General features: G+C 38.2%; 1 protein-coding gene across 1 annotated transcript; it reads right to left on the bottom strand.

Moving 5' to 3' along the window:
- Window positions 1–16032: 16032 nt before the first annotated feature.
- pou4f2 (POU class 4 homeobox 2) lies at window positions 16033–19650 on the bottom strand. Its single transcript, XM_079615933.1, has 2 exons — window positions 18880–19650; window positions 16033–18592 (listed from the first exon to the last, which is right to left on the bottom strand). The coding sequence occupies exons 1-2, from the start codon at window positions 19093–19095 to the stop codon at window positions 17657–17659; spliced, it is 1152 nt and encodes a 383-aa protein (XP_079472059.1). The 5' UTR covers window positions 19096–19650; the 3' UTR covers window positions 16033–17656.
- Between the last annotated feature and the right edge of the window lie 6624 nt (window positions 19651–26274).

Raw genomic sequence — 26274 nt, 5'->3', positions numbered from 1 at the left:
TGCTTTTCCAATAATCTGTTACACTTAGTTATTCAGTACGTCAAAATACAAAAGATCTGTAGCTTCTCCTGTTTTTTTGCAACCTAAGCATTGTTTTTAATCTCATATCTCTGTTCGCCAGAACAGATGTCGCTGTTTGTTAACTACACTATCAAAGATGATTAACCTGGCATGGATTAACCTTAAACAGGTCATTCGGTAACACTTTACATTAAGGTTCCATTTGTTAATATTAGTTAGTTAAAATGAACTAACAATGAAAAATATTTCTAAAGCATTATTTTTGTATTATCTTAGTTAATGTTAATTTCAACATTTACTAATGCATGATTAAAATCAAAAGTTGTTTCTTGTTAATATTATTTAATGGACTTGAGCGGAATAGTTGTATTTTTATTACATTAACAAAGATTAATGTGCACTATACCAATGTAGGTAACACTTTATAATAACTGTACACTATGAATCATTAGTTAAGCATTAGTAAATAGCTAATTCATCATTTATAAATCATTGTCCCTACATTAATTGACATTAATAAGCCATTTATAAATATAGCGAAATGCTTTATTCTTGATTTATAAGCATATCTATAATGTGTTTAATAATTGTATTTTCATACTTTATACTTTATGAATGATCAACCTATCATTGATAAATACATTTATCGTTGCTAAATAAATAAGCAACAAAATGAATATACGTCAACAAAATAAGCAACAAAACTAACACAAATCAACAAAACATAGTAGGCTAAATAAGCGAACTTTTTTGGTGTAGTAAGGTTTTCTTGTTTCAGTTTCATTCGCTTTTTCTACACCAAAAAAGTTCGCTTATTTACTACATTTTGTTGATTTTTGTTAGTTTTGTTGCTTATTTTGTTGACGTATATTCATTTTGTTGCTTATTAATATTCACTTTCTTGCTTTTGTTCATTCTGTTGCTTATTTAGTTCCTTTTTTATATGATATTGCAGAGATTCATTTTTCATTTTACATCAATTGTACAGTTGTACATTAAATGCTTATAAATCAAGAATAAAAAATGTATAGATGTATTTATAAACTGCTTATAGATGTTTATCAATGCTTTATAATGATAAATTAACTATTTACTAATGATTAACTAATGATTCATAGCGTGCTGTTATTATAAAGTGTTACCCGAATGTATTAATCATTGTTGTTCATTTTAGTTAAACATTAACTAACAATAACTAATGGGACCTTATTGTAAAGAGACACATGTGATTTGTTAACACACAGAGTCTCTGTTACCTTAATGATCTAGAACCAGCACTTGATTAACAGTGACAAACATACCTAATGTCAGTAATGTAACGCTCATAGAGTCAAACAGAGCAGAAGAACTGGTGCAGCATTACATCTTTGCCCCATGAGCTACTGCTCCTCTCCCAGTGGATGCTGCTGTTTAAGTAATAGAAAGCAGAGCTTACCTCTCCTTGGGTTGCTCATTGTATCATCCTGCCAATTCATAATTAATGATTTCTCATTGTTTTTATTTTGTTTGTTTTTTTCAGCCCTGAAATTAAGTACTGTTTATTTTGAGAAGCAATAACAAAGTGGTGCTTAATTATGTTCATAAGAACAATTTATTGTGTTTTTGGATGATGGTTTGCTCAAGTATGTGTTACTTATCCTTTGGCAGACACTATATTCAAAGTGACTCTCTGGAGCACCTTGTTGTCTTTTTCAGAGGCATGATGGTATATATTTGCCCACTTCTAGAAATGTTCACACTCTTCAATCTTGAAATATGTGTGTTGCCAGCTTGACTTGTTGACTGCTAACCAACGCTTCCCCTGTAAACAGTTTTTCTTAAAGAAAGATATGTTTTTACAGTGCCAAAGACAACAAAGTTTGTAGCCTATATCTTCATGTGGATTTTAATAATACAGAAGATGTTCTCATTTCAACTTACTTCTCTGTGTAACGCATTAATTGTATGTGAGGCAATGAGACAGAATTCTAAACTAGCGTGTCTTTGAGATGGCTGCCTACCATGCCATTTTCTTGCCGTAACAACTTTTCTCTCTCTTCATTTCTCTTCCTCGGAAAATGGGTCCTTTTCTTGGGGACTCGTGTCCTCAGGCACTTGCTTGGCACAGGGTAAAAGAAGTGGCGACATACGTTCATGTAAGTGGGCCATAGTAGCAGATGGGACACTGATTGCTCTGTTGTTTACAGCTGTTTGTGTCCCTTCATGTGACTCAAACTAGCAGCAAAACAAGGCAATGTTGCACCCAAGTGCAAAAATTATTTGTGGCCCCCATTATGAAGTGGACCAAGTGCTCCAAACTGTAATGGACCTTTGGCAAAATGGTCTTTTTCATTTGAAGATTGTTAGTGTGGTATTGCTGCAGATAAACTGGCATTAAAGTGACACTATAAGTCTCAGAGACCTTCTACATGACAGAAAATTCCACATGTCTGTGATTCATTTTCAAGGAATAACAATCATCATGATTGTGAATTGCTCCAAAATATGTAATGATACTGCAAAAATCTCCTTGACTACGAGTCAGCGGCACTAGGTCTGGTAGCCCGCAGCCATCAGTTGATGTATTACAACAGTAATCAACCTTTTACACTTTGGAGACTCTTACTGCTACAAGGATGTAGTTCAGTATAAAACACTCCATTTCTTTTTATTAATTTTTTTTTCTGAAAATAACCCCTCTGTCATCTTAATGTGGGGTAAAAGGCTAATAGTTGAATGCATTTGATTACATATTGCATTTACATTTAATCATTTAGCAGGCGCTTTTACCCAAAGCACATAGAACAATCTATTGACATCTATCAATATTGCGTGGATTTGTGAAATTGAGAAATTGAATTGTTTGCTTAGTTTGCATTTAACTTTAGTATGTATTGTACAAATTGTAATACGTTCAAAACAATGCTTTACGTGTAATTTATGAATTATTAAGCTATTTATCTTGGATTCAAATGTATTAAGTGTTAATAACTGTCAAATGTCGTATGAGAACATATCATGGTTTTACCACAAGGAGCAAAGCAGTTCAAACTACCTGTTCATAAATAAACCTGTTGTATGCAAAATGCAGGCAGATCCTTGTAGTGTTTCGTGTAATTGTGCGCTGAAGTAAACAAACTGCATTCCAGCGTAATAATCGGCTGCCTCAAGTATAGAGATTAGTTTATTTTTAATTACATCCTAAGCCTTTTTTTTCCAGCACCTGTCAAAGTGCATGGAGCCCTATAGGAGCTCTTTAGTATAATAAAGAAAGCTTTAAAGGTTCTATAGTAACAGTTCTGTTCAGAACATATTGTCTTGAAGAACGCTTTTATTCTAAAATGGTTCTTTGTGTTAGAGTTGTAGTGTTCTTTATTCTCGCCATCTGGAGATCCTTTCAAAGCCATGCACCTTTTTGTTGATTTTTCTGGAGCTCAATCATTCAACTACACAGATTGTCAGCACACTCTCAACGGTCAGGTACTTTTCTTAAAATGTCTATATGTGTTAACTTTCAAACTGTAACTGGTTTCCATCAATCATGTCTCTTTTCTCTTTTCATTTTCTTTCCACAGAACATAGCTTAAGTGTGACCAGCTCTTCATTTAAAGATATTCCTATCTTCTTGACTAAGCAAGTAAGTGACATATATTGAATTTACGACCATATTGTAAAAGTTTTCAATTATTTTTATTTGGGTTTATGCATAAACATGCCCCAAAAATATTAGTCACCCCATGACTTTTTTTTTATCATTGTGAAGGGCTCACATACTGTCACAATGGCTACTTTTGGCCATTTAACTTAAATTATTTTACATAAACAAATGGAAGAAACACATTGTGACTGTCATACCCCACACAACCTCATCATTTGCAGAGAGAAACTGCTTGTTACACTGAAATACATAATGATGGCCATGAAATATTTTACTGGAACTTGATTACTTTTTTTTCTTTATTGTATTTTATTTATCTATGTATAGTCATGTTCAATGTCAATTATCAGTTATAATTGTAAAAGACAGTTAGAGCACTGCCATTTTTGTTACAAATTTATTTATTCACATGACTTGCAATAAATATGTATTTATTTACGAACACCACTAGAGACTACATTATAATAGTATTAAATAATAATAATAAACTTGAAAAAAAAAATTCGAAGCATTGTTCTTTATGGAATCTTATAAAAAAGGGTAATATATATAATTACAAAACATATTGTTACAAGCTAAAGAATCCCAATGTGGTAAGATTTAAAACTCTTTTCCAAAGAGTGTACTATTCTGCTTTATTAGGGGCCAAGCACTGAAGGTGCGGGCACCTATTGTATCTGTTCCCGTTCTTATTCTTCTTTTTAGGGGCCAAGCACTGAAGGTGCGGGCACCTATTGTATCTGTTCCCGTACCAAAAATAATTCTTCTTCTTCTTCCGCTCTGGGAGTCTATGGCAGCCCATAGAACCGATCGCGGGAAAGTTGTAATGGTTTGACATTCGGATAGAGGACAGTCCCAACATTAAATACACCAATTTTGGTGTGTCTAAGTCATTCCCTCTAGCGCCACCAACTGTCCAAAGTTTCACTCATGTTTATTCTAATAACTTTTGAACCACAAGGGCTAGAAACAAAATTCTTTTTTCCTCTGATTCCTGACCTCGTGACGATTCGATTGCACCCAATGACGTCATTTTGCGCCATGAAAAGTTTTCCGCCATTTTGAATTTTCCGAAAAAGCTACTTTTTCGAACTCCTCCTAGGCCGTTGCTCCAATTTCCATGAAAATTGAATCAGATCATCTACAGACCATGCCGACAAAAAGTTATGGAATTCAAGTTGATTCGCTTAGCAATTTTCGAAAAAACCCACAAACAAATTTTACGTAGCGCTTGCGAAAACAGACGTAAGGCTGTATCTCCGCAACGCTTAATCGTATTCAAACCAAACTTCCTACATGTCATCACAAGCGTGACCTGAGGCTACATGCTCCGTTTCGGCGCAGCGCCACCTACTGGTCCGGAGATATGAAAAAAGGCTATTTTTGCTTATAACTTCTGAACGGTTTGTCCAAAAATCATAAAAGTGGTCTCGATAGATTCAGGGCGTCATTTTGAGTTGACTGATATCCAATTTGTCCATATCGGCCATTTTGGCTGTCGGCCATTTTGAATTATGTGCTAAAATGCTGTATTTTATGAATGCATGAACGTATCGTTACGAAACTCAGTATGGGTCATCAGTACAACGCCCTAAAGGTACTCAAAAGATTATGAGACAGCGCCACCTTTTGGTCAAAAGTTATAATGAAATTTCCAAAAATGCTAATAACTTTTGAATAAATTTGCCTATAGTAATGACACTGATCTCAATAGATTCCTTGGGTTATGCTGAAAACATAGATACCAATTTTGGTGTAGTCAGTCAAACTTCCTGTCCGCCATCTTTATTTTCTTTTAAAACCTACTTTTTCGAACTCCTCCTAGACCGAACGTCCGATTTTCACCAAAATCGGATCGTGTCATCTCCAGACGGTGCCGAGTAAAAGTTATGGATTTCGTGTCGATAGACGAAACTGTTTTTGTATACCGCAGTGGCAAAATTGAGGCATGATGCCAAAATGACTATTCAGGCTTTATATATGCAATGCCTCGACATATTGACACCAAACTTTGTATGTGTCATTGTCACTTCACTCTGACCACATCACATCAGTTTCGTAACTGCGCCACCTATTGGTCGAAGGTGATAATCATATTTTTAGTTATTGTATGTGATTTTTCAACCATTTTGCCAAAATTCATCTTTAAATGTCTTCAATTGATCCTTGCTGCAGTTGGTCTCACACTCCCAGCCACTTTGGCATGTCTTGTCGTCTTGCTTGCGCTTGGCCCCGTAATGGCTGCTTGCAGCTATATTTATTAGGGGCCAAGCACTGAAAGTGCGGAGGCACCTATTGTTTTTGTTGGCGTTCTTATTATTATTATTCTTCCGTTTCTTCTTCTTCTTCCGCCATTGAAGTCTATGGCAGCCCTATGAACCGCTTGCGGGAAAGTTGATTTTATTTGACATTCTGATAGAGGACAGTCCCAACATTAAATACACCAATTTTGGTGTCTCCAACTCATTCCCTCTAGCGCCACCAACAGTCCAAAGTTTCACTCATGTCTATGCTGATAACTTTTGAACCGTAAGGGCTAGAATCAAAATTCTTTTTTCCTCTGATTCCTGAGCTCACGACGATTCGATTGCACCCTATGACGTCATTTTCCGTCATAATAGTTTTCCCGCCATTTTGAATTTTCCAAAAAACCTACTTTTTCGAACTCCTCCTAGGCCGTTGCTCCGAATTTCACGAAAATTGAACCAGATCAACTCCAGACCATGACGACAAAAAGTTATGGAATTCAAGTTGATTCGAATTACCGTTCTCGAATACCGCGCAAATAAATTTTACGTAGCGCTTGCAAAAACAGACGTAAGGCCGTATCTCCACAACGCTTTATCGGATTCAGACCAAATTTGGTACATGTCATCACAAGCATGACCTGAGGCTACATGCTGCGTTTCGGCGCAGCGCCACCTACTGGTCCGGAGATATGAAGAATTTATATTTTTGCTTATAACTTCTGAACGGTTTGTCCAAAAATCACAAAAGTGGTCTCGTTAGATTCAGGGCATCGTGCTGAGTCGACTGATATCCAATTTTCCCATATCGGCCATTTTGGCTGTCGGCCATTTTGAATTATGTGCTAAAATGCTGTATTTTATGAACGCATGAACGTATCGTTACGAAACTCAGTATGGGTCATCAGTACAACGCCCTAAAAGTACTCAAAAATTTATGAGACAGCGCCACCTTTTGGTCAAAAGTTATAATGAAATTTCCAAAAATGCTAATAACTTTTGAATAAATTTGCCTATAGTAATGACACTGATCTCAATAGATTCCTTGGGTTATGCTGAAAACATAGATACCAATTTTGCCATAGTCAATCAAAGTTCCTGTCCGCCATCTTTATTTTCTTTTAAAACCTACTTTTTCGAACTCCTCCTAGACCGAACGTCCGATTTTCACCAAAATCGGATCGTGTCATCTCCAGACTGTGCCGAGTAAAAGTTATGGATTTCGTGTCGATAGACAAAACCGTTTTCGTATACCGCAGTGGCAAAGTTGAGGCATGATGCCAAAATGACTATTCAGGCTTTATATCTGCAATGCCTTGACATATTGACACCAAACTTTGTATGTGTCATTGTCACTTCACTCTGACCACATCACATCAGTTTCGTAACTGCGCCACCTATTGGTCGAAAGTGATAATCATATTATTAGTTATTGTATGTGATTTTTCAACCATTTTGCCAAAATTCATCTTCAAATGTCTTTAATTGCTCCTTGCTGCAGTGGGTCTCACACTCCCAGCCACTTTGGCATGTCTTGTCGTCTTGCTTGCGCTTGGCCCCGGTGATTGCTGCTTGCAGCTATATTTAGGGGCCAAGCACTGAAGGTGCGGGCACCTATTGTATCTGTTCCCGTACCAAAAATAATTCTTCTTCTTCTTCCGCTCTGGGAGTCTATGGCAGCCCATAGAACCGATCGCGGGAAAGTTGTAATGGTTTGACATTCGGATAGAGGACAGTCCCAACATTAAATACACCAATTTTGGTGTGTCTAAGTCATTCCCTCTAGCGCCACCAACTGTCCAAAGTTTCACTCATGTTTATTCTAATAACTTTTGAACCACAAGGGCTAGAAACAAAATTCTTTTTTCCTCTGATTCCTGACCTCGTGACGATTCGATTGCACCCAATGACGTCATTTTGCGCCATGAAAAGTTTTCCGCCATTTTGAATTTTCCGAAAAAGCTACTTTTTCGAACTCCTCCTAGGCCGTTGCTCCAATTTCCATGAAAATTGAATCAGATCATCTACAGACCATGCCGACAAAAAGTTATGGAATTCAAGTTGATTCGCTTAGCAATTTTCGAAAAAACCCACAAACAAATTTTACGTAGCGCTTGCGAAAACAGACGTAAGGCTGTATCTCCGCAACGCTTTGTTGGATTCAGACCAAATTTGCCACATGTCATCACAAGCATGACTTGAGGCTACATGCTGCGTTTCGGCGCAGCGCCACCTACTGGTCCGGAGATATGAAAAATGGCTATTTTTGCTTATAACTTCTGAACAGTTTGCCCAAAAATCATCAAATTGGTCTCGTTAGATTCAGGCCAACATGCTGAGTCGACTGATATCCAATTTTACCATGTCGGCCATTTTGGCTGTCGGCCATTTTGAATTATGTGCTAAAATGCTGTATTTTATGAACGCATGAACGTATCGTTACGAAACTCAGTATGGGTCATCAGTACAACGCCCTAAAAGTACTCAAAAATTTATGAGACAGCGCCACCTTTTGGTCAAAAGTTATAATGAAATTTCCAAAAATGCTAATAACTTTTGAATAAATTTGCCTATAGTAATGACACTGATCTCAATAGATTCCTTGGGTTATGCTGAAAACATAGATACCAATTTTGCCATAGTCAGCCAAACTTCCTGTCCGCCATCTTTATTTTCTTTTAAAACCTACTTTTTCAAACTCCTCCTAGACCGAACGTCCGATTTTCACCAAAATCGGATCGTGTCATCTCCAGACCGTGCCGAGTAAAAGTTATGGATTTCGTGTCGATAGACAAAACCGTTTTCGTATACCGCAGTGGCAAAGTTGAGGCATGATGCCAAAATGACTATTCAGGCTTTATATCTGCAATGCCTTGACATATTGACACCAAACTTTGTATGTGTCATTGTCACTTCACTCTGACCACATCACATCAGTTTCGTAACTGCGCCAGCTATTGGTCGAAAGTGATAATCATATTTTTAGTTATTGTATGTGATTTTTCAACCATTTTGCCAAAATTCATCTTCAAATGTCTTTAATTGCTCTTTGCTGCAGTGGGTCTCACACTCCCAGCCACTTTGGCATGTCTTGTCGTCTTGCTTGCGCTTGGCCCCGGTGATTGCTGCTTGCAGCTATATTTCTTTTTTTTCTTTTTCTTCCGACTGGGCGTCTATGGCAGCCTATAGAACCGTTTGCGGGAAACTTATACAAATTGGCACAGTGATAGAGGACAGCCTGAACTATCACCATAGCAAATTTGGAGTCTCCAACTCATTCTCTCTAGCGCCACCAGCTGTCCAAAGTTTCACTCATGTTTATGCTAATAACTTTTGAACCACAAGGGCTAGAAACAACATTCTTTTTTCCTCTGATTCCTGAGCTCACGACGATTCGACTGCACCCTATGACGTCATTTTCCGTCATAATAGTTTTCCCGCCATTTTGAATTTTCCGAAAAAACTACTTTTTCGAACTCCTCCTAGGCCGTTGCTCCGAATTTCACGAAAAATGAACCAGATCATCTCCAGACTATGACGACCAAAAGTTATGGAATTCAAGTTGATTCGAATTACCGTTCTCGAATACCGCGCAAATAAATTTTACGTAGCGCTTGCAAAAACAGACGTAAGGCCGTATCTCCACAACGCTTTATCGGATTCAGACCAAATTTGGTACATGTCGTCACAAGCATGACCTGAGGTTACTTGCTGCGTTTCGGCGCAGCGCCACCTACTGGTCCGGAGATATGAATAATTTATGTTTTTGCTTATAACTTCTGAACGGTTTGTCCAAAAATCACAAAAGTGGTCTCGTTAGATTCAGGGCGTCGTGCTGAGTTGACTGATATTCAATTTTCCCATATCGGCCATTTTGGCTGTCGGCCATTTTGAATTATGTGCTAAAATGCTGTATTTTATGAACGCATGAACGTATCGTTACGAAACTCAGTATGGGTCATCAGTACAACGCCCTAAAAGTACTCAAAAATGTATGAGACAGCGCCACCTTTTGGTCAAAAGTTATAATGAAATTTCCAAAAATGCTAATAACTTTTGAATAAATTTGCCTATAGTAATGACACTGATCTCAATAGATTCCTTGGGTTATGCTGAAAACATAGATACCAATTTTGCCATAGTCAATCAAAGTTCCTGTCCGCCATCTTTATTTTCTTTTAAAACCTACTTTTTCGAACTCCTCCTAGACCGAACGTCCGATTTTCACCAAAATCGGATCGTGTCATCTCCAGACTGTGCCGAGTAAAAGTTATGGATTTCGTGTCGATAGACAAAACCGTTTTCGTATACCGCAGTGGCAAAGTTGAGGCATGATGCCAAAATGACTATTCAGGCTTTATATCTGCAATGCCTTGACATATTGACACCAAACTTTGTATGTGTCATTGTCACTTCACTCTGACCACATCACATCAGTTTCGTAACTGCGCCACCTATTGGTCGAAAGTGATAATCATATTTTTAGTTATTGTATGTGATTTTTCAACCATTTTGCCAAAATTCATCTTCAAATGTCTTTAATTGCTCCTTGCTGCAGTGGATCTCACACTCCCAGCCACTTTGGCATGTCTTGTCGTCTTGCTTGCGCTTGGCCCCGGTGATTGCTGCTTGCAGCTATATTTATAATAATTATTATTAATAATAATAATAATATACACCTCTCTTAATAAGTGAGATGTTTACAGTTTCCACAAAGAGCTACAATATTGTACCTTAGGCTATAGTTAGTGAATGGTGGCATGTTTTCCTTCCGTATTCTGTAGTCAGCATTTCCAGCATCTGTGATTAGTGATGTGAGCAGTGAAAGAAAACAAGGGGAGAGGCGGCTGGGGTACAATAAAGCCCTGCTAATGGGTAGCCAGGTAAACCTCTACTGAACATCTCATTAGTGAAGAGAGGGATCAGACAGAGAAGTGAAAGCTCTTTAAACAGGGCAGCTCTTACACACATACTCTCTCTCTCTTTCTGTGTTTCTTTCTTTCTTCATTGGCCTAGATCTCTTCACTCTGAGCTTGAATAAAACACAACCCCAGTGTCTTAAACAATTACATCACTTGAGGGTGTGACATTACAATGAGACTATATTGTGAAGGAATTACAGCTCACTAAATATAACTGAATAAAAAAGTGGCCAAACTGTTTTTATTGTGTATTATTATTTATAGTCAGTACCCTAACTGGGTTAAATAGGGAAACACACCGTTATTAAACAGAATGTAAATATAGGCCTATATAACTTCTCCACACAATTCAGTCATTAAAGCAACGTAAAAAAGAGAGAAAAGGGTCCCAAAGTTGTAGGTAACAGATTTATAAACATTTTCAATGTCGTTTCATTAAAAGATGGCCACGTTTCATCAGTAAATGGTTAGAAATCATATTTAAAAGTAGGCTAACTGTTTGTAAATAGCCTAATTATTTTGAGGGGAAAACAGTAAGACGATGAAAGGTTAACACAAAAAAATAGATATACACTATCAATGTGACAAAGCGTCATTTTTGTGTGATTAAAACGGTTCCATGTTGATTGGGACATTTTTGCCATTGAAATGGGGATGCGGATGGTGGTGGGGTGTGGGGGGGTCTCAGTCAACCTGAATTCACCCTATATGTTTCATTCGCGCGGCGCATTACATGCATGCATAATGCAATATAGCCAGAAATGCTTTAAACACGTTTTAGGTTTTTATGGCACTACATCGAAGTCATTTAGTACATTCTGCCTTGGTCTGTCGCTGTAGCCCCGGGCCACTGGCGCTTGGCCGGTCGTCGTGTCATCACACCAACTGGGTTTTTGATGAGAACCTGACCCCGGTGCCTCATCTCTCACCACTGTCTCATTGCTTTTATTTACATCTGTCTTTAGCATTCTAATTACGCACTTTATTGCTTTAGCCTGGAGGAGTCCACGGAAGCAACGACGGGACGCTTGAGTTTTTAACTAATAATAAGGACCCGTTAAGTCCCACCCACGGGCTGACAGCACATCCCTAATTACGGAGGACAGATCATGATAAGAATCACATTACCTAATAGTATTGACAATGTGCGAGTAATACAGTGACTTCCAGGGGGGTCAACTATTTATAAGGGAAATATAATGCTCATTGTAAAAAGATAAAATGGGGGCTGCATAATATGCCTTTTAACAGTTTTAGTGAAATACGTGTGATATGTGAGTATGTATCGTGCAAACCTCTTTAGACAAATAGCGAACATAAATCGCGTTATTGTGTTTGTCGGCGGTTTAAAATGCTACATTTTTGGTTTTCATAGGCATACAAATCTACACTTTGTTAGAACCCCCTCTCCTCAACCACTAGTTATACAAATAGTTATATACTCTTGAATTTGCGTGTTTTTGTTGTGTTTAAAGGGTGGTTTTCTTAATTATTTCTGAATGCAATTCGTGCTTTAGATTATTATTATTTTTATTTATTTTTTTATTGCATGTTACAACTTAATTCACCTGCCAGAACCCAATTACATACAGGATTTTGTGATCTCCTCATTATTTTACTTGACATTGGGCTAGATGTTATTCCCCGCCACTGTCTGGTTGAGTACAGCGCGCAAGACCTACACTAACATAACTTTCAAATTGGGAACAATGGTGCATCCATCCTGCTGCTCAGGAAACCATACATCATTCAGTTATAGGAGGAAGAGAAAACTTTTAAACGGTCCTTCACGCTTTGCAGAATTTTATAAAATAGCATCAATACCAGGGCGCAGAGTCTTTTAATGAGCTCTCAACTTTAAAGACTTGAAGGATATTAACAAGCTGCTTGACAAATGGTGCTTAGAAGCACATTAAAGACGCGGCTAATGGGGCGCATAATGACGGCTAATTTTCGATCAGATATAAATTAGAGCCCCCAACAGTTATTTGCCTTAAGGACTTTATGTAAATGATTCTGTTCTGTATAAACTGAGAGAGAGAGAGAGAGAGAGAGAGAGAGAGAGAGAGAGAGAGAGAGAGAGAGAGAGAGAGAGAGAGAGAGAGAGAGAGAGGGCAGTCCTTCCGGGTATGATGAATAGATCTGCAGCGGAGCACGGCTGTCAAACCTCAATGAACACACACATCCAGCAGACAGCTCTACCACCTTCTCATTATTGCCAAATGCGCGATCTAACTGCGACTTGCTCATTTGGAACGGCGCAACAGCGTCTGAGAATAAGAGGACGCAACGTGCTGTGCGTTAAAGCCTAAATGAATTTCATGACGTGCAGGAAGAAACCCAGAACTGGGCGAGAAACATACAGGCTCATCCTAGCCTCTTTAATATTTAATCACCATAGGCCTCTTTTGAAGACACAAATTTCAACAGTATATGCCACAATCTGTACTTACAGCGTAAGAATACTAAACTGAGTTTGCTGTGAAGTAAGAATGATGTTCAATTGTTGTGTGCATTTCTTAGTCATCTTGGAAAATTGTATAAAGGCTAGGCTATATAGCTGGAAGATCTGCCAGTTTAGTGCATAGTATATACTATAATATATACATCCACATATAAAATATGCCAGCTGATGGTTATTGAGTTGTTTGATACATCGAATAAGATTTATATGCTATACTATTAGTTCAATTTCAAATAAACCCTGAGGCGAATGATTTGTCGGTTGGCGTTTATTACATGTTTATCACATTTCTTTTTTTTTTATACTTTTTTTGCAAGAGCTTGTGTGCTTAAATATTTATTTGGACATCTCTTTAAATTGTTTAACATGTGTTAAAATATAATACGCTTTATAATGAACAAAGGAAAGGTGAACGTAAAGACAGGTAAATACTTAAATTCTGCAAGTCTGGAAATAATTGACAACGTTTCGTTGTTGTTGTTGTTTTTCAGTGCAAAATTGATAATAATTATGAAAACAGTTAGGCTAAATATTGTGAGAAGAGACAGACCTTTTTTTAAATGACCCTTTAACTGTTATATCATTTTCGTATTGTTGTTATTTTTTATTTATTTTTTTGCACACAAATATGATTTGTTAATCATTTCAAAGGTCTGCACTATGCTTTTACAATTCTAGATTTAGTATTTCACGTATTATCATCATCACAATTATTGTTTTTCCCATGTAATCAATTATGCGTAACTGTATGTCGCCTTCGGCACGTGTGTGAGAGAAGAGTTCAAGACATGGTGAACTTATTCGTTCATATAACCTCTACTTGTGATTTATTTTGTTGAAGGTGTTTTACGATTATTACACCTCTGTGAAAAATGTGGGGGCATTTAGCCAAACTATTTAATTTAAAATGTAATGCCTTATATTTTCCCCAGTTAAACGAACGAAATTCTTAGAATTATACCAATAATATCCTACTGCCCTTGAAAAAAAAAATCAAAACGCAATGGACATCAGTGACAATAAAATAAATGTTCAAGTGCTAAATAAGGGGCTCCAACACGTCAGAGGCCTGTGGTTTGTCTTAACGTGCTTTGATGGCAAACACTTGGGGTAAATGTACAGTTAAAATATTCTATTCGTAGGTCCCCAGGCGGAGCACCGACAGTCCCTGGCTTCATTAAAATTTCATCACTATCCCTATGAAAGGGGGGAAATGTTCAGGGGAAAGAGATAGAAAACAGAAGACCTAATTATAACAAAGGAAAACAGCGCTGCCCTTTCGTTTTTGAGTGTGGCCACCATGGTTTTTAAAGCATGAGAATCACATGTATGCGATACCGCTAACAGGTCAGTGCCCCCTTTTGGATCAGTCTATTAAAGGAAGGTAGAATAAAATGACACATTCAATTTTCTTGGAAATATACATTTAAGCGCACCCGTGTGTGTATTGAATTATATTTTAGTCTACCTCTCCGTTGCTCCCAGACTGATTTGGTTAAAAAAGGAATAAAATCCGATCGATATTTTTCGCACCTATCTGAAAGTTAAAGAGTAGCTGGCTCGGGATCGTCCATAAGTGTCAAGCAATCAGATTCATTTCAATTCCCGACGAGCCTCTCCACGTACAGCCCTCCATGACCGACTGTAATTAACAGCTCCAGTTAATGATTACTTACTTAGTGCTAGTAATGATCTGATTTTCATAATTCCATGTGTAATTTAATAATTCGTTCATGTTATCGTGTTAAGTGATCAGCTCGTTTAGGAGAACTGATTTTTTCCCCTTTGAAGCAGGTTAGAATTGATTAGAACTTTTGGGTCTATTTAGTCAGAGAGCTTCTAAAAAATTATACATGGCACCGAGTAATAAATTGAATGATGTTATTATTATTATAAGGCTTTACACTTATAAATAAAAATAGTTGCGGATTTAATTAAATGTTTTGGAAAATAACTCTAGTCTACGTAACATTATCGAGGTTTGGGCAAAAATTACGATTTTTATTTCGACTAGATTTTTCCCAGTATAGCTTAAAAAAGTCATATTATGTCAAAAGGACTCGTTTATGTTTCAAAGGCGTTACAAGATGTTATTTAAAAAAAAATACAATTCTGCTAAAATATATTACGTTCATGTTTTGTTTTGTTTCTTCAAAAGAACAAAACGAAATGCAAATTGCATTCGTCATCTGTTAAATCCCTTTGAAAATCGGCAGGAAACCTCCTCTATTCAGGCGGCTGTCCGTGGTGCTGAAAGCAATTGGTGCGCCTAGAATGCCATGACATGAGCGGCGCTACTGAGATGACACTCCCGTCTCTTTTTTATTTATTTATTTATTTCCTTTTTCATACGGCCTAACAGTGAACTGAGTCAGTCTTCAAAGGGCTGCCTATGTCGGCAGAAGAACGAGAACCATCGACTGTGGATTTAAATGGAGCCCGGCACGTTGGCAGGCGAGGTGTTTTTCTGGCGGCCTGACATCTGGCAGCGCTGTGCTCGAGGGACCTCCCCAGATCTCTATAGACTTCATGATTAGACTCTAATAGAATATTAGCATTTGCTCTCAGGTAGGCTTCTAAGGGTTGTGAATGCTAGCAGCAGCAAGTCGTTCGTGAATACACCAAGCGTAGCTCTACAGCTCAAGATGTCAAGACGTCTTTTTTAAGCAAACAGCAAGATCCTAAACTAATCTGAGTGCTTATTTGTGTCTTGCAACAGAAATAAGAAAAAAAATGCAAATTGGTGTTAAAGACACGTGTAATCCACACATTGATCGACATAAGATTGAGGCAAACATTTACATATTATTTATAACATAGTCCACATGTGTATATGGAAACGTTGGACGTTTGAAAACTCTGTTTAGGCCTTTGAATATAAATGAACCCATTGAGAACGTTCCATAAAATGTTAAAATTTTGTTCTTTAATGAAACACATAGTTCAATTCAATTATCAAATAGTAACTTAAATATACATTGATGTAATAAATTAATGAATTGATCCGACAATTAAACCTAAAGCAACAGACATTACAGTTACCGCAGCTAAAACAGCAATACAGCAAATACCTGTACGGATATTTTATGTGTATGTCCAAATGAGATATTTACATTTTACGTGAATGCTTCCATGAAACTCATCTTTTTCGTTAAGAAAACATTACTAAACATGGTGAATTTAACAAGCAACGACTCCATAACTGTACGCGTATATTTATACAAATAAATAAGCAGATAACATACATGAAAATAATTCCAAAGAAAAATGTTCTCATATATCTCTCGATTGTGCCTTCTCGAAACAACGAAAGAAAAAAATTAAAAGTGGCCTGTTTCAAGCAATTTCCCCATTTGCAGAGGGCCACGTTTTCCTTGTTGTCTCAATATGATTTTCTCAAGCAAAAACGTGGAGGGAATCCCAATAAATATGTAATGAAGTAAACATTACCTCACATGATAAATAGTTCATAAGAAACATAGCCAGAGCGCAGGCGTATTGCAACAGATATTTGGCGGAACAAATCCCATTACTAAAAACAATTGAGCCTCACCTCGTGTTCAGTATATGCAGTATGTTCCATTTTAATAACTAAGAGGTCAGTTATAGCAAATGCATACGTCCTAAATCCATATGCTTTCACAATAAAAATATATGGATATTCTCATCGCCAATTGCCTAATTGTAGGCTATGTTTATCATTATTAAAATCACAGAAGTGGAATTAAGAAGACGACAGACAAAATTATGCATGTAACAGCTAAATCAATAATTTACAAGGAGCTGTTGGTTATTATCTAATAATGTTGCAGACTCGTTCGTGGAGTTAATTCGTGATGACCTTTTTTTCTAATGAACCCTGAAGTAACACCAGATTGAAGTGTGACATACTGAGAAATAAATATTTCAAATGAAAAACATTGACAAGACACTGTCACCCCTTTGACCTGAAGTTTTTCCCCCCTTAGGGTTGATCAGTTTATAATTACTGGTGTTGTGTGTAGCTTGATACAGAACACTTTCTGGTAAATGACTAAACTATGCAATTTCGCTTCAGGCAGTCTGTCTGATTGAGGCTTAAAGAGTCTCGCTCCTCTGCTATAGAAAGTGTGCTGGAATAAGTGAGGAAAAACGAATGGTCTTACTTGATCAGTCAAACGATCCTTTAAATGATTCCACATCCCCTTTGCGTAATACGTGACAGTGATTTGGTATTTTCAAATGTCTCTTTTGAATGTCATGAAATTCTGGTTCAATGCACAAGTTATTGATGATTGAAAAAGGTGTGAGATAAGAAATATTTTACAAATCGTCTCTAAACAGTTTTAGGAGTCTCTCGACACGTCGTGCTGGTCTTCTGCTCGAGCTAGACGCAGGCCGAGTATTTCATGCGTTTTTGTTTCTGCCTCTGGTTGCAAAACCAAACCCGCACAACGTTCTTTTTGAGGTCCAGCTTCTCTGCGATGGCTGCGATTTTCTCTGAGGATGGACGAGGCTGAATAGCAAAATAGGCTTCGAGGGACCTTTTCTCGGGGGCCGCGATGGAGGTCCGCTTCCTCTTCTTCTCGGCCCCGTTGAAGAGCTCGGGTTTGTTCAGTTTCTCCCGGTGAGACTTTTCAGCCTCCTCCAGCCAGGCTTGCAGGATGGGCTTCAGGGCGATCATGTTGTTGTGGGACAACGTGAGAGATTCAAACCGGCAGATGGTACTCTGGCTTAAAGAGCCTACGCCAGGAATCTTCAGGTTGGCCAGCGCTGACCCTACATCCGCTTGGGTCACGCCGAGTTTGATCCGACGCTGTTTAAAGCGCTCAGCGAATGCCTCCAAGTCTCTGGGATCTGCATCCACGTCGCTCATGCAGCCCATGTGGGATTGCAGCCCATGGGCGTGAGCCATGTTGATGGCGGCTTGGTGCATGTGGTTCATGCCTGCCATGTGGGCAGGGTGCGCAGGCGTGGAGACCACCGAGCCGTCTGGCCCGGCCATGGCTCCAGCAAGTGCCAGTCCTGGGGTGATGTGGTCCAGCAGGTCGCCCTCCAGTCCCTGATGCGGCTGGTGATGGTGATGATGATGGTGGTGGTGGTGATGGCTCCCGAGAGCTGACGGGTGCGAGATGGGCACGGACGACGAGGAAGACGAGGAGGTGCACGGAAGCGTGTTCATGGTGTGGTAGGTTGCGTCCGGCTTGTAGGGGCTGTGATGAGGAGGGTGATGATGGCTTTTGGTCTGCGAGACTATATCCACCGCCGCCAGAGCTTCCGCGCGGGCCAACAAACTCTCATCCAATCCACCGAATATATTGCTCTGCAATTGCAAATAGAATGCACACATAACTGTCAGCAGGGAATTTGCGCTCCACTCCGAGCTTTTAAAACATTTCCAGCATGTAAAAAAAGAACACACAAAACAAGACACATGCAACATCCCAGGTCATAAAAATTAATACGGAAGGCAAACCCGGCTGAATACATAAGTTGGGGGGGAAAATGGAGGTGTTGGGTGATTTGCTGTGCAGGCATGAAAAAAACATCAAGCAGAAAAAGTGGGCTGTCAAAATGTGCCTTTAAGCGGTGATTATGCAGAATACGTACCGGTGGGGTTGGGAGACATGCTCGGCGCATCGCCTCGGAGCCGCCGCCGCCGCCGCTGCTGATCGTGTTGCTGTGTCTGGACGACGAGCAGGACGAGGGCGCGTTGGAAGTCAACGTGGAAGAGGACGAGGAATGCAAACTGGAGTATTTGGCCTCGGCCAAACTGGTGTGGGTCATGGCAAAAGCCTGCTTGCTGTTCAGAGACATCATCATCATATTTGCGATCGAGTCTTGGCGAGTTCCTTTTAATAAGTTAAGACTCCGCCTTCTTCTTCTTCGACTGGAGTTCAAGCCCAGTCGCTGCGCGGAAGCCTCAAGTCTCTGGCGCTGCAACGAACGTGGAGAGGATGATGCACCAAGTCTCTAGATAGCTCATCTAGTGCTGCCTAATGCTCTCAGAGAACGCTCTCCTGGTCGCTCCGTTGCGTGCTGTGGCTTGAGATGTGTCGCGAGCACCAGTAAGCCATGCAACCTGTCGGTAAACTCCTTCAAAGATCACGTCAACTCTATTAAAACGCTCCACAGAATTGTCCTCCGCCCTCACAAAATATCGTACATTTGTCACAGCGGAATCTGATGCCTTTGGTGAGTTTGTCTTTACTCACGTTTTTAGAACGAGTGCAAAAAAGTTTCTCCTCTTTTCTCTTCGCACAAATCTCCAAAACGACGATGCTCAAAACAATATCGCTCGTTAACCTTTATCCCGAATCTTGTTGAATTTGATTATGGGATAAAGGTGACAGTCGACTACATTCAATGCTGCGGGGACTCGATCTGTCTGTGCTCCAAGGCGAAGGGCAGGCTGCGTCTCTCTCTCTCTCTCTCTCTCTCTCTCTCTCTCTCTCTCTCTCTCTCTCTCTCGCGCGCTCGCCCATTCTCTCCCTCTCCTCTCCTCTTACACACTCTCTCGGCTGTACCTGAAAAACCTTTCATGATTTATTATTCTTCATTAGCCACAGCGCCGCTGGGGACTCTGCGCATGGGCAGTGGCAATGACTGCAGCTGGTGTTGTATGATTCTTCAATAAAGTTATTGTGGAAACCACAATGGTTAAATGAATAAAAGTCAACGCAGAACTTATTTTATATTTCAACGTCTATGTTCAACAATAATACCAAGAAAGTATGTTTAGAAATGTATCTGCACGGCGTCGTTTATGTTGCACAGACTCGCATGTGTGATTAACTTCGACTGTGATACAAATTATTCGAAAGATTGTGTTTATTTTTTATTTTTTATTACGCAAGTAGCCTATAAGCTTTGGTCTCAGAGAAACGTGGATGAATATGAAGAAATCACCACAGACAGCCTCATCATCTGCTGTCCCTGTTGGGCGAAATAAATCAAAGTAAAACGCACGACTATCATTCCATTATAGCGAGGTAATTTGATATACCGACACGCATTAAACAAATTATGTCCAGTCGGATTTAGAAATATTGAATTTAAATTTAATTTGTGTATTTGTTCGAGAACCATTCACTAATTAACCTGCTTTGATTTTATTTAGAAAATATACTGTTGACGAATGTATTAGTTTTCCCAGTTATTGAAATAATAAATAGGAAAGCCATCTGATTTACTATTGAGCGTGTATTATGAATTTGATGTCTCAACAGAATGTGAAGTATTTCATTAATGACACTAAAAAGCAGATTTTTTACAACTCTTTAGGATTTAATTGCAAACCCAATACAATTATATACTCGTCGCAGCGGGCTATTATCATATCTTCGTTCTAATTAGACTACTTCATCAGTGATTTAATTAAAAACCTTTAATCATGTTCTAATTAACAAGGCAAGTCTAATTTGTTTAATCTATTCGAGTCCACTGGATGGGGTAATTGATGCATTATAGCGACCGACTATATCCTCGCGTGCAAAAGTGCAGCTAACGCGAGATCCAGATTTGAACTTAAAACTAAAAATATTGAAATGCATGCAATTATCATTTCTTATTTTCAACATTTTTATAAAGGGTAATGACAATTCATAGTTTAACAATAATGAGTTAATATCTGTCGCATATATGCCACATGCGCAACATTAAAATACCTAATTACGCAAATGTATTATTCTGTGGAGATTCTTTGACTTGTTCATGTAAGTGTAGCCTTTATACTGAATATACCCGTATGCATCTTTATCAATGTCTTAAGGGTTGTTTTTCATCAAATTTATAGTAATTTGGATATTAAATCAAAGAATGTGCATAATGTCTCTGTTGGGGAAACGCACCCTTACACGTTGCCTATAACAAGAAACAACTTATATGACAATAACTTAAGTCATTCTCAATAAATCAGATAATTAATAATGTAATTATTAATGACAATGTAAAAGGGCTATATATATATATATATATATATATATATATATATATATATATATATATATATATAAACATATAATAACACTGTCACGGATTCGTATGCACACTATAATGTGTCGACGTGAACTGTGTCCCATGGCAATGACAACATTGCCGATGGTGCAGAAGCCAGAAGAACGGTATACCTCTCCAAAGGGAGGGCCACCCCACGCGCCTGCTCAGGAGACTTCAAGGCCCAATCAATGTCTCCTTGTATATACCCAAAGACTGATTTATGATGAAACTTTAACGAAATCATTTATATTTCACCACCCCTAAATCGGCAAATGAAATTTTCATTCACAATGAAGCACACAAAAGTATATCTAACGTCAAATAAATCAATGGGGCTCCGCTCTGAGGCGATTGAGTTTGAGGAGTAGTTTTTGCTCACTGTAGCGTATTTATCAGGGCGATTTAAGTGCTCAGCTTTAATACATCAGGTAAAAAGGAATCTAAGGCCAGTTACAAACATTAAGACGGTAAGCTAAGTTAAGACGGTGTTTTAAGAACTATGACCATTAGTAATTAGTTAAGGCTAATCATTATACAATTTCTGATTAGACCAATCTACATTTTTTATCTAATTGACTTATTATTATTATTAAGTATTGAATAAAAAATAAATAGATGACTAACTTGTAAGACCAAACGGTTTTATTCTAATAAAACACATAACTTCAGTACCAGTAGCCACACATGCGTCGTTTGCACATGCACGTGCAGTGCGCCCTCTGTACACAATCAACAAATAATACATCGATTTGAAATTGCATTGGATACAAGTAATCATTGACGTTTAGCCTTTTAACATAAAAAAGATACAATGAGTCACTTTTTTTATTTTTTTTTATTTCTTCAACCCCCTTCCTCTGTTTTTTGTCTCTTTCTGTGTCTATTTGATGATATGTGCTTCAATTTGTATTACCAGACAGGTGCTTTTAGGAGCTAGGTTTGCAAAGATTTTTCTCCTCCTTCAAAAGCCGTGTCCGCATACTCATAAATACACTTTTATTTTCCCCACTAAGAAAGGGTGCTCTCATAGGAATTCTGACTAAAATTGAGCTTCATAGACATTTTCTTTTACATATAAATAACAGTGCACCAGTAGCAACAACCCAAAACAGGAGGAGGGGGAAAAAAAAATAACAGCCAGACTTGATGTACAGTAGCTCAGGTGACTTGTTTGCTTTTTTTGACGTACATCAAAATCAAGGTATGCCGCTGTGGAGCTTGTGTGCTTTACACAAAGACATTCTCATGAGCATCCCTCAGGAGCCGAGCACGTTAACAATCCCAATTACATCCGGACCACCAGAGACAGCTGTTTTAATACCCACCGCTCCTTTGTGCCACCAACACAGTCACTGCAGCTTGCTCTAAGAACACAGGGACAAAGGATGCATCACCGGAATGTGAGAGGGAAAGAGAAAGCTTGAGATAAAGTAAAGGAGAGATAAAGAGTAAAAAGAAACATTGCGAATGCGCCATGCATGTGGGAGTGTGCAGGATATTTAGAGAGAGAGAGAGAGGGGAATCAAGAATGTGTGCGTGAGGAGAAGACTCAGAGAATGTGTTTTTGTGTGTGTGAGAGAGTAAGAAAGAGAGACAATTCTCTTTTTCTTCCCTGTTCTCAGTAGCTGGAGTTAAATTCTCAGCAACCTTTCTCAATATGCTGTTGACACTCACTAGGAACCAGTGGATGCAAAAAGGGCATGGCTTTAGTAATTATCTCCAAATGAGCAACATTAGACCTCCCTCTGTCCTGTTTCCCACAGATTTGTAATATTTGAAATGGAAGAGGCAATGGTAATACATTTCCACACAAACTGGAGGCTTCGAGAACGATACATTACTTCCTCAAATGTAAGTAAAAGCAGGCAGTTTGAGTTTGAGAGACAGGACGTCATCTAAGCAGATTACATGCCTAAAAAAAATGTTTCTTTGATACCAGTAACTACCAGCCTATAGTAGCAAAGCCTGAGTCTCGATCTCAGTAATGTTCATCTACTCGAAGACTTCAGGGCAGAGCAGGAGAAGGTCAATCCTCATAATGATGTCACATACCTCTAGGTCCTCCAAATCAATATACTGTAGAGGGGTTCACTGCACCTGTCATTGCATCAAATAAGGCACTGGTAAAGAATCGTGGCTTTGTATTAGTCTCACTGGATGATATGAAAAATATCAACTTCCCTTTTGGCATTATTCATTATTTAATTGTAAATCTAGGAGTTCAAGCCACCATATACCATAATAAATGGATGAGATCCATGCATATAATTTCTGTATTCTTAATTATTATTATTATTTTTGCTTAATTTATATACTCTAAAAAATGCTGGGTTGTTTCAACCCAATTTTGGGTCAAATATGGACAAACCCAGCCGTTGGGTTAAATTTTTTAATTAAATTTTTAACCCAATGTTTGGGTTTGTCCATATTTGGCCCAAAATTGGGTTGAAACAACCCAGCATTTTTTAGAGTGTATATATTTTTTCATTTATTATATACAATGTTATTTATTTTTAAGTGTGTTCACAGTACACACTCACGTGCGCGCACACACACACACACACACACACACACACACACACACACACACACACACACACACACACACACACACGTATATCATGAATGTGCAGGTACGTCAGCTGTTTTCCTCATGATTGCTCATGGACTGCTTCTGAACACAGCTGAAAACTCTCTCTTCCTCTCTCATTAATCTGACTGTACCAGGTAATAACACATAGCATGTCATGGGTTGTCTAATGCTTGATGCTAATTGACCCCCTTTCCGCCTCTCTTTCGCACAAATGAAAAGGTTTTCCCCATCCTCTGATGGAGCGTGTCACTATCTGATCCAACAAATTAAAGAGCTCTCACTTGTCACACTGTCACTGCATGCAGGCTCCCGCTCATCAGCCATAATTATCATTTCCCCCTCTTCATCCAACACGCTATTTAAAGTTACACTGAGGCGCAACATGCCTGTATTTGTGTGACATGATTTTGAGAAGTACCTTATGTTATGGTATCTGAGAATTTGCAGAGATTCTGACTTTTTTTTAGGGGGTGTCTAGCTGTTTCTAGCAGGTTAACTGCTAACACGTGTGTAAATGAAAACTGTTCACGTTCCTGACATCTGCGTAGTGGAGATCAAAATCAGGTAGGACCCAATATTTTGAAGCACAAACTATGATTATCAGACATATTTGGTTATAGTTGATAGTGGCATCTCCATTGTAGAGTTGTAGCTTTTAACATTATGCTTGAAAGTATTCACCTTTTGTACACCGTTTACACAAGTTTACACCGGTCAATTACAGCTCTTTTTTTTTTATGTAAAGCCTCTGTTCGTTTTTGCTACAGTCGTATGAGTCCCTTATGTTTCTCCCTCACATCTCATTATTTGTGATGAATCTCATCTTTGTAACAAAGTGCTTGGTTTCTTAGTCATTGAAACATCACAGAACAGTGTGTATTCTGACAGTTCCCCTCCCATCACTTCTCGGAAAATTAAACATTTATTAATATGTCAGTTAGGTGAGCAGAACTAGACAAAAATGCATTGAGCTTGTTTCATTCTTGGAGCAGAGAGTAGGATTTCATAAGATTAAAAACTCCTCAGAACTTTAACAGCGTGTTTTACAATACAGCGCACTCGCCGGCAGGGTCAACCTCGGTGAACGTGATGCGGTATTAATGATGTAAGGTCATGCGAAAGCTTTTGCAAGTACTTCATAGTCAATAAATGGAGCATTTTCCTCAAGTTCATGTTGTGTTGGATAAGCAAGTAATTGATGAGTTCATGCATTGATACTCAACGACGTGTGAGTTTGTTCATTGCCCAGGATGTCCAAACAGAAATGCTAATTAGGTCCAATCAGAACAATGCATGGACTCTTATTATACGTGACACTTTACCTGCTGACTTTGTGTGAGTAACTTTCTAATGTATGCACTGTACCCTTGCTATTGACAAAAATGCCTGGGCCTGATCAAAGCACTGTATTCAGTGGATTTGTCAGGGCCATGAAGACAGGGTCTGTAACACTAATGATCTTCAAACGCTTCCCCATTGCACCAGGAGCCGCATGACTTCCAGGCAAGTACCCCCCTCCACCCCCAAGAGAAGCCTTAATTGTGCTTGGCTTGTAGGGTGACAGGTGTCAGAGGGCCCCCTCCTCATCCAGCTCATCCCTCTGAACAGAGGGCCGAGTCTTTTGCAGCCCTCCATAAGCTCATTATTAGCATGATAATATAACAACGTGATGTTGTTCTAACATGCTGATGACAGTCCTCGGAAAATCTAACAAACACGTAATCTTCACAATGATAAATTTGGTTTAGTCCAAAAAAGAATTATGTTGGGGTGCTTACTAGGGGTGCACTGGTATTAAAATGCTGATGTTAGGGCTGATGAATGATAAATGGCTGATATTTAAATTCTATAATCTATACTATATTTTTCAAAATAAAAAAATTCGTTGTTTTAAATACCTAATTTACAATTCACAACATTATGTACAGTACTTTTTTATTCATTACTGTATATTATGATGTTTACTGTGTGCCTATTCATTCTTATAAAAATATTCATTTTGAGGCAAAAAGTTGAACCGTTCCTAAAATATTAATGTTTTTAAAGTTGAACTTTAAGAGAGCATTATTATAATAGAAATACTATTATAGTTTGCATTTATATTTTGTATTGAGACCATTTTATTTTTTTTATTTTTTATATTTGGTCATTTTGTTGTGCAATTTTTTTTCTTTTTCTTTATTTTTTAATAATATGTTGTTTTTATTCATTTTGTTTCCATTTTAGTACCTTAAGTTAAACTAAGCAAAAACGAGAAGTGTTGTAATAGTTTTTTTTAAATATTAGTAACACAAATATATATTTTTTTTCAATAATCCTGAATTTCAGCAAATGTAATCTAAATGTAAAAATAATTACATATTGCATATTGTATTATATATAATTATATTTGTTAATATGGCAGATAACTCCAC

This window comes from Phoxinus phoxinus (genome assembly GCF_949152265.1).
Source record: "Phoxinus phoxinus genome assembly, chromosome: 6".
NCBI classification, from domain to species: domain Eukaryota; kingdom Metazoa; phylum Chordata; class Actinopteri; order Cypriniformes; family Leuciscidae; genus Phoxinus; species Phoxinus phoxinus.
The sequence above is the reverse complement of the archived record's forward strand: the minus strand, read 5'-3'. Positions and strand labels throughout refer to the sequence as shown.

Coding starts and splice junctions, on each gene's coding strand:
- pou4f2 (XM_079615933.1), bottom strand. CDS start 19,095: ATGATGATGATGTCTCTGAACAGCAAGCAGGCTTTTGCCATGACCCAC. Junction 18,593..18,879: donor CATGTCTCCCAACCCCACCG/GTACGTATTCTG, acceptor TTGCAATTGCAG/AGCAATATATTCGGTGGATT.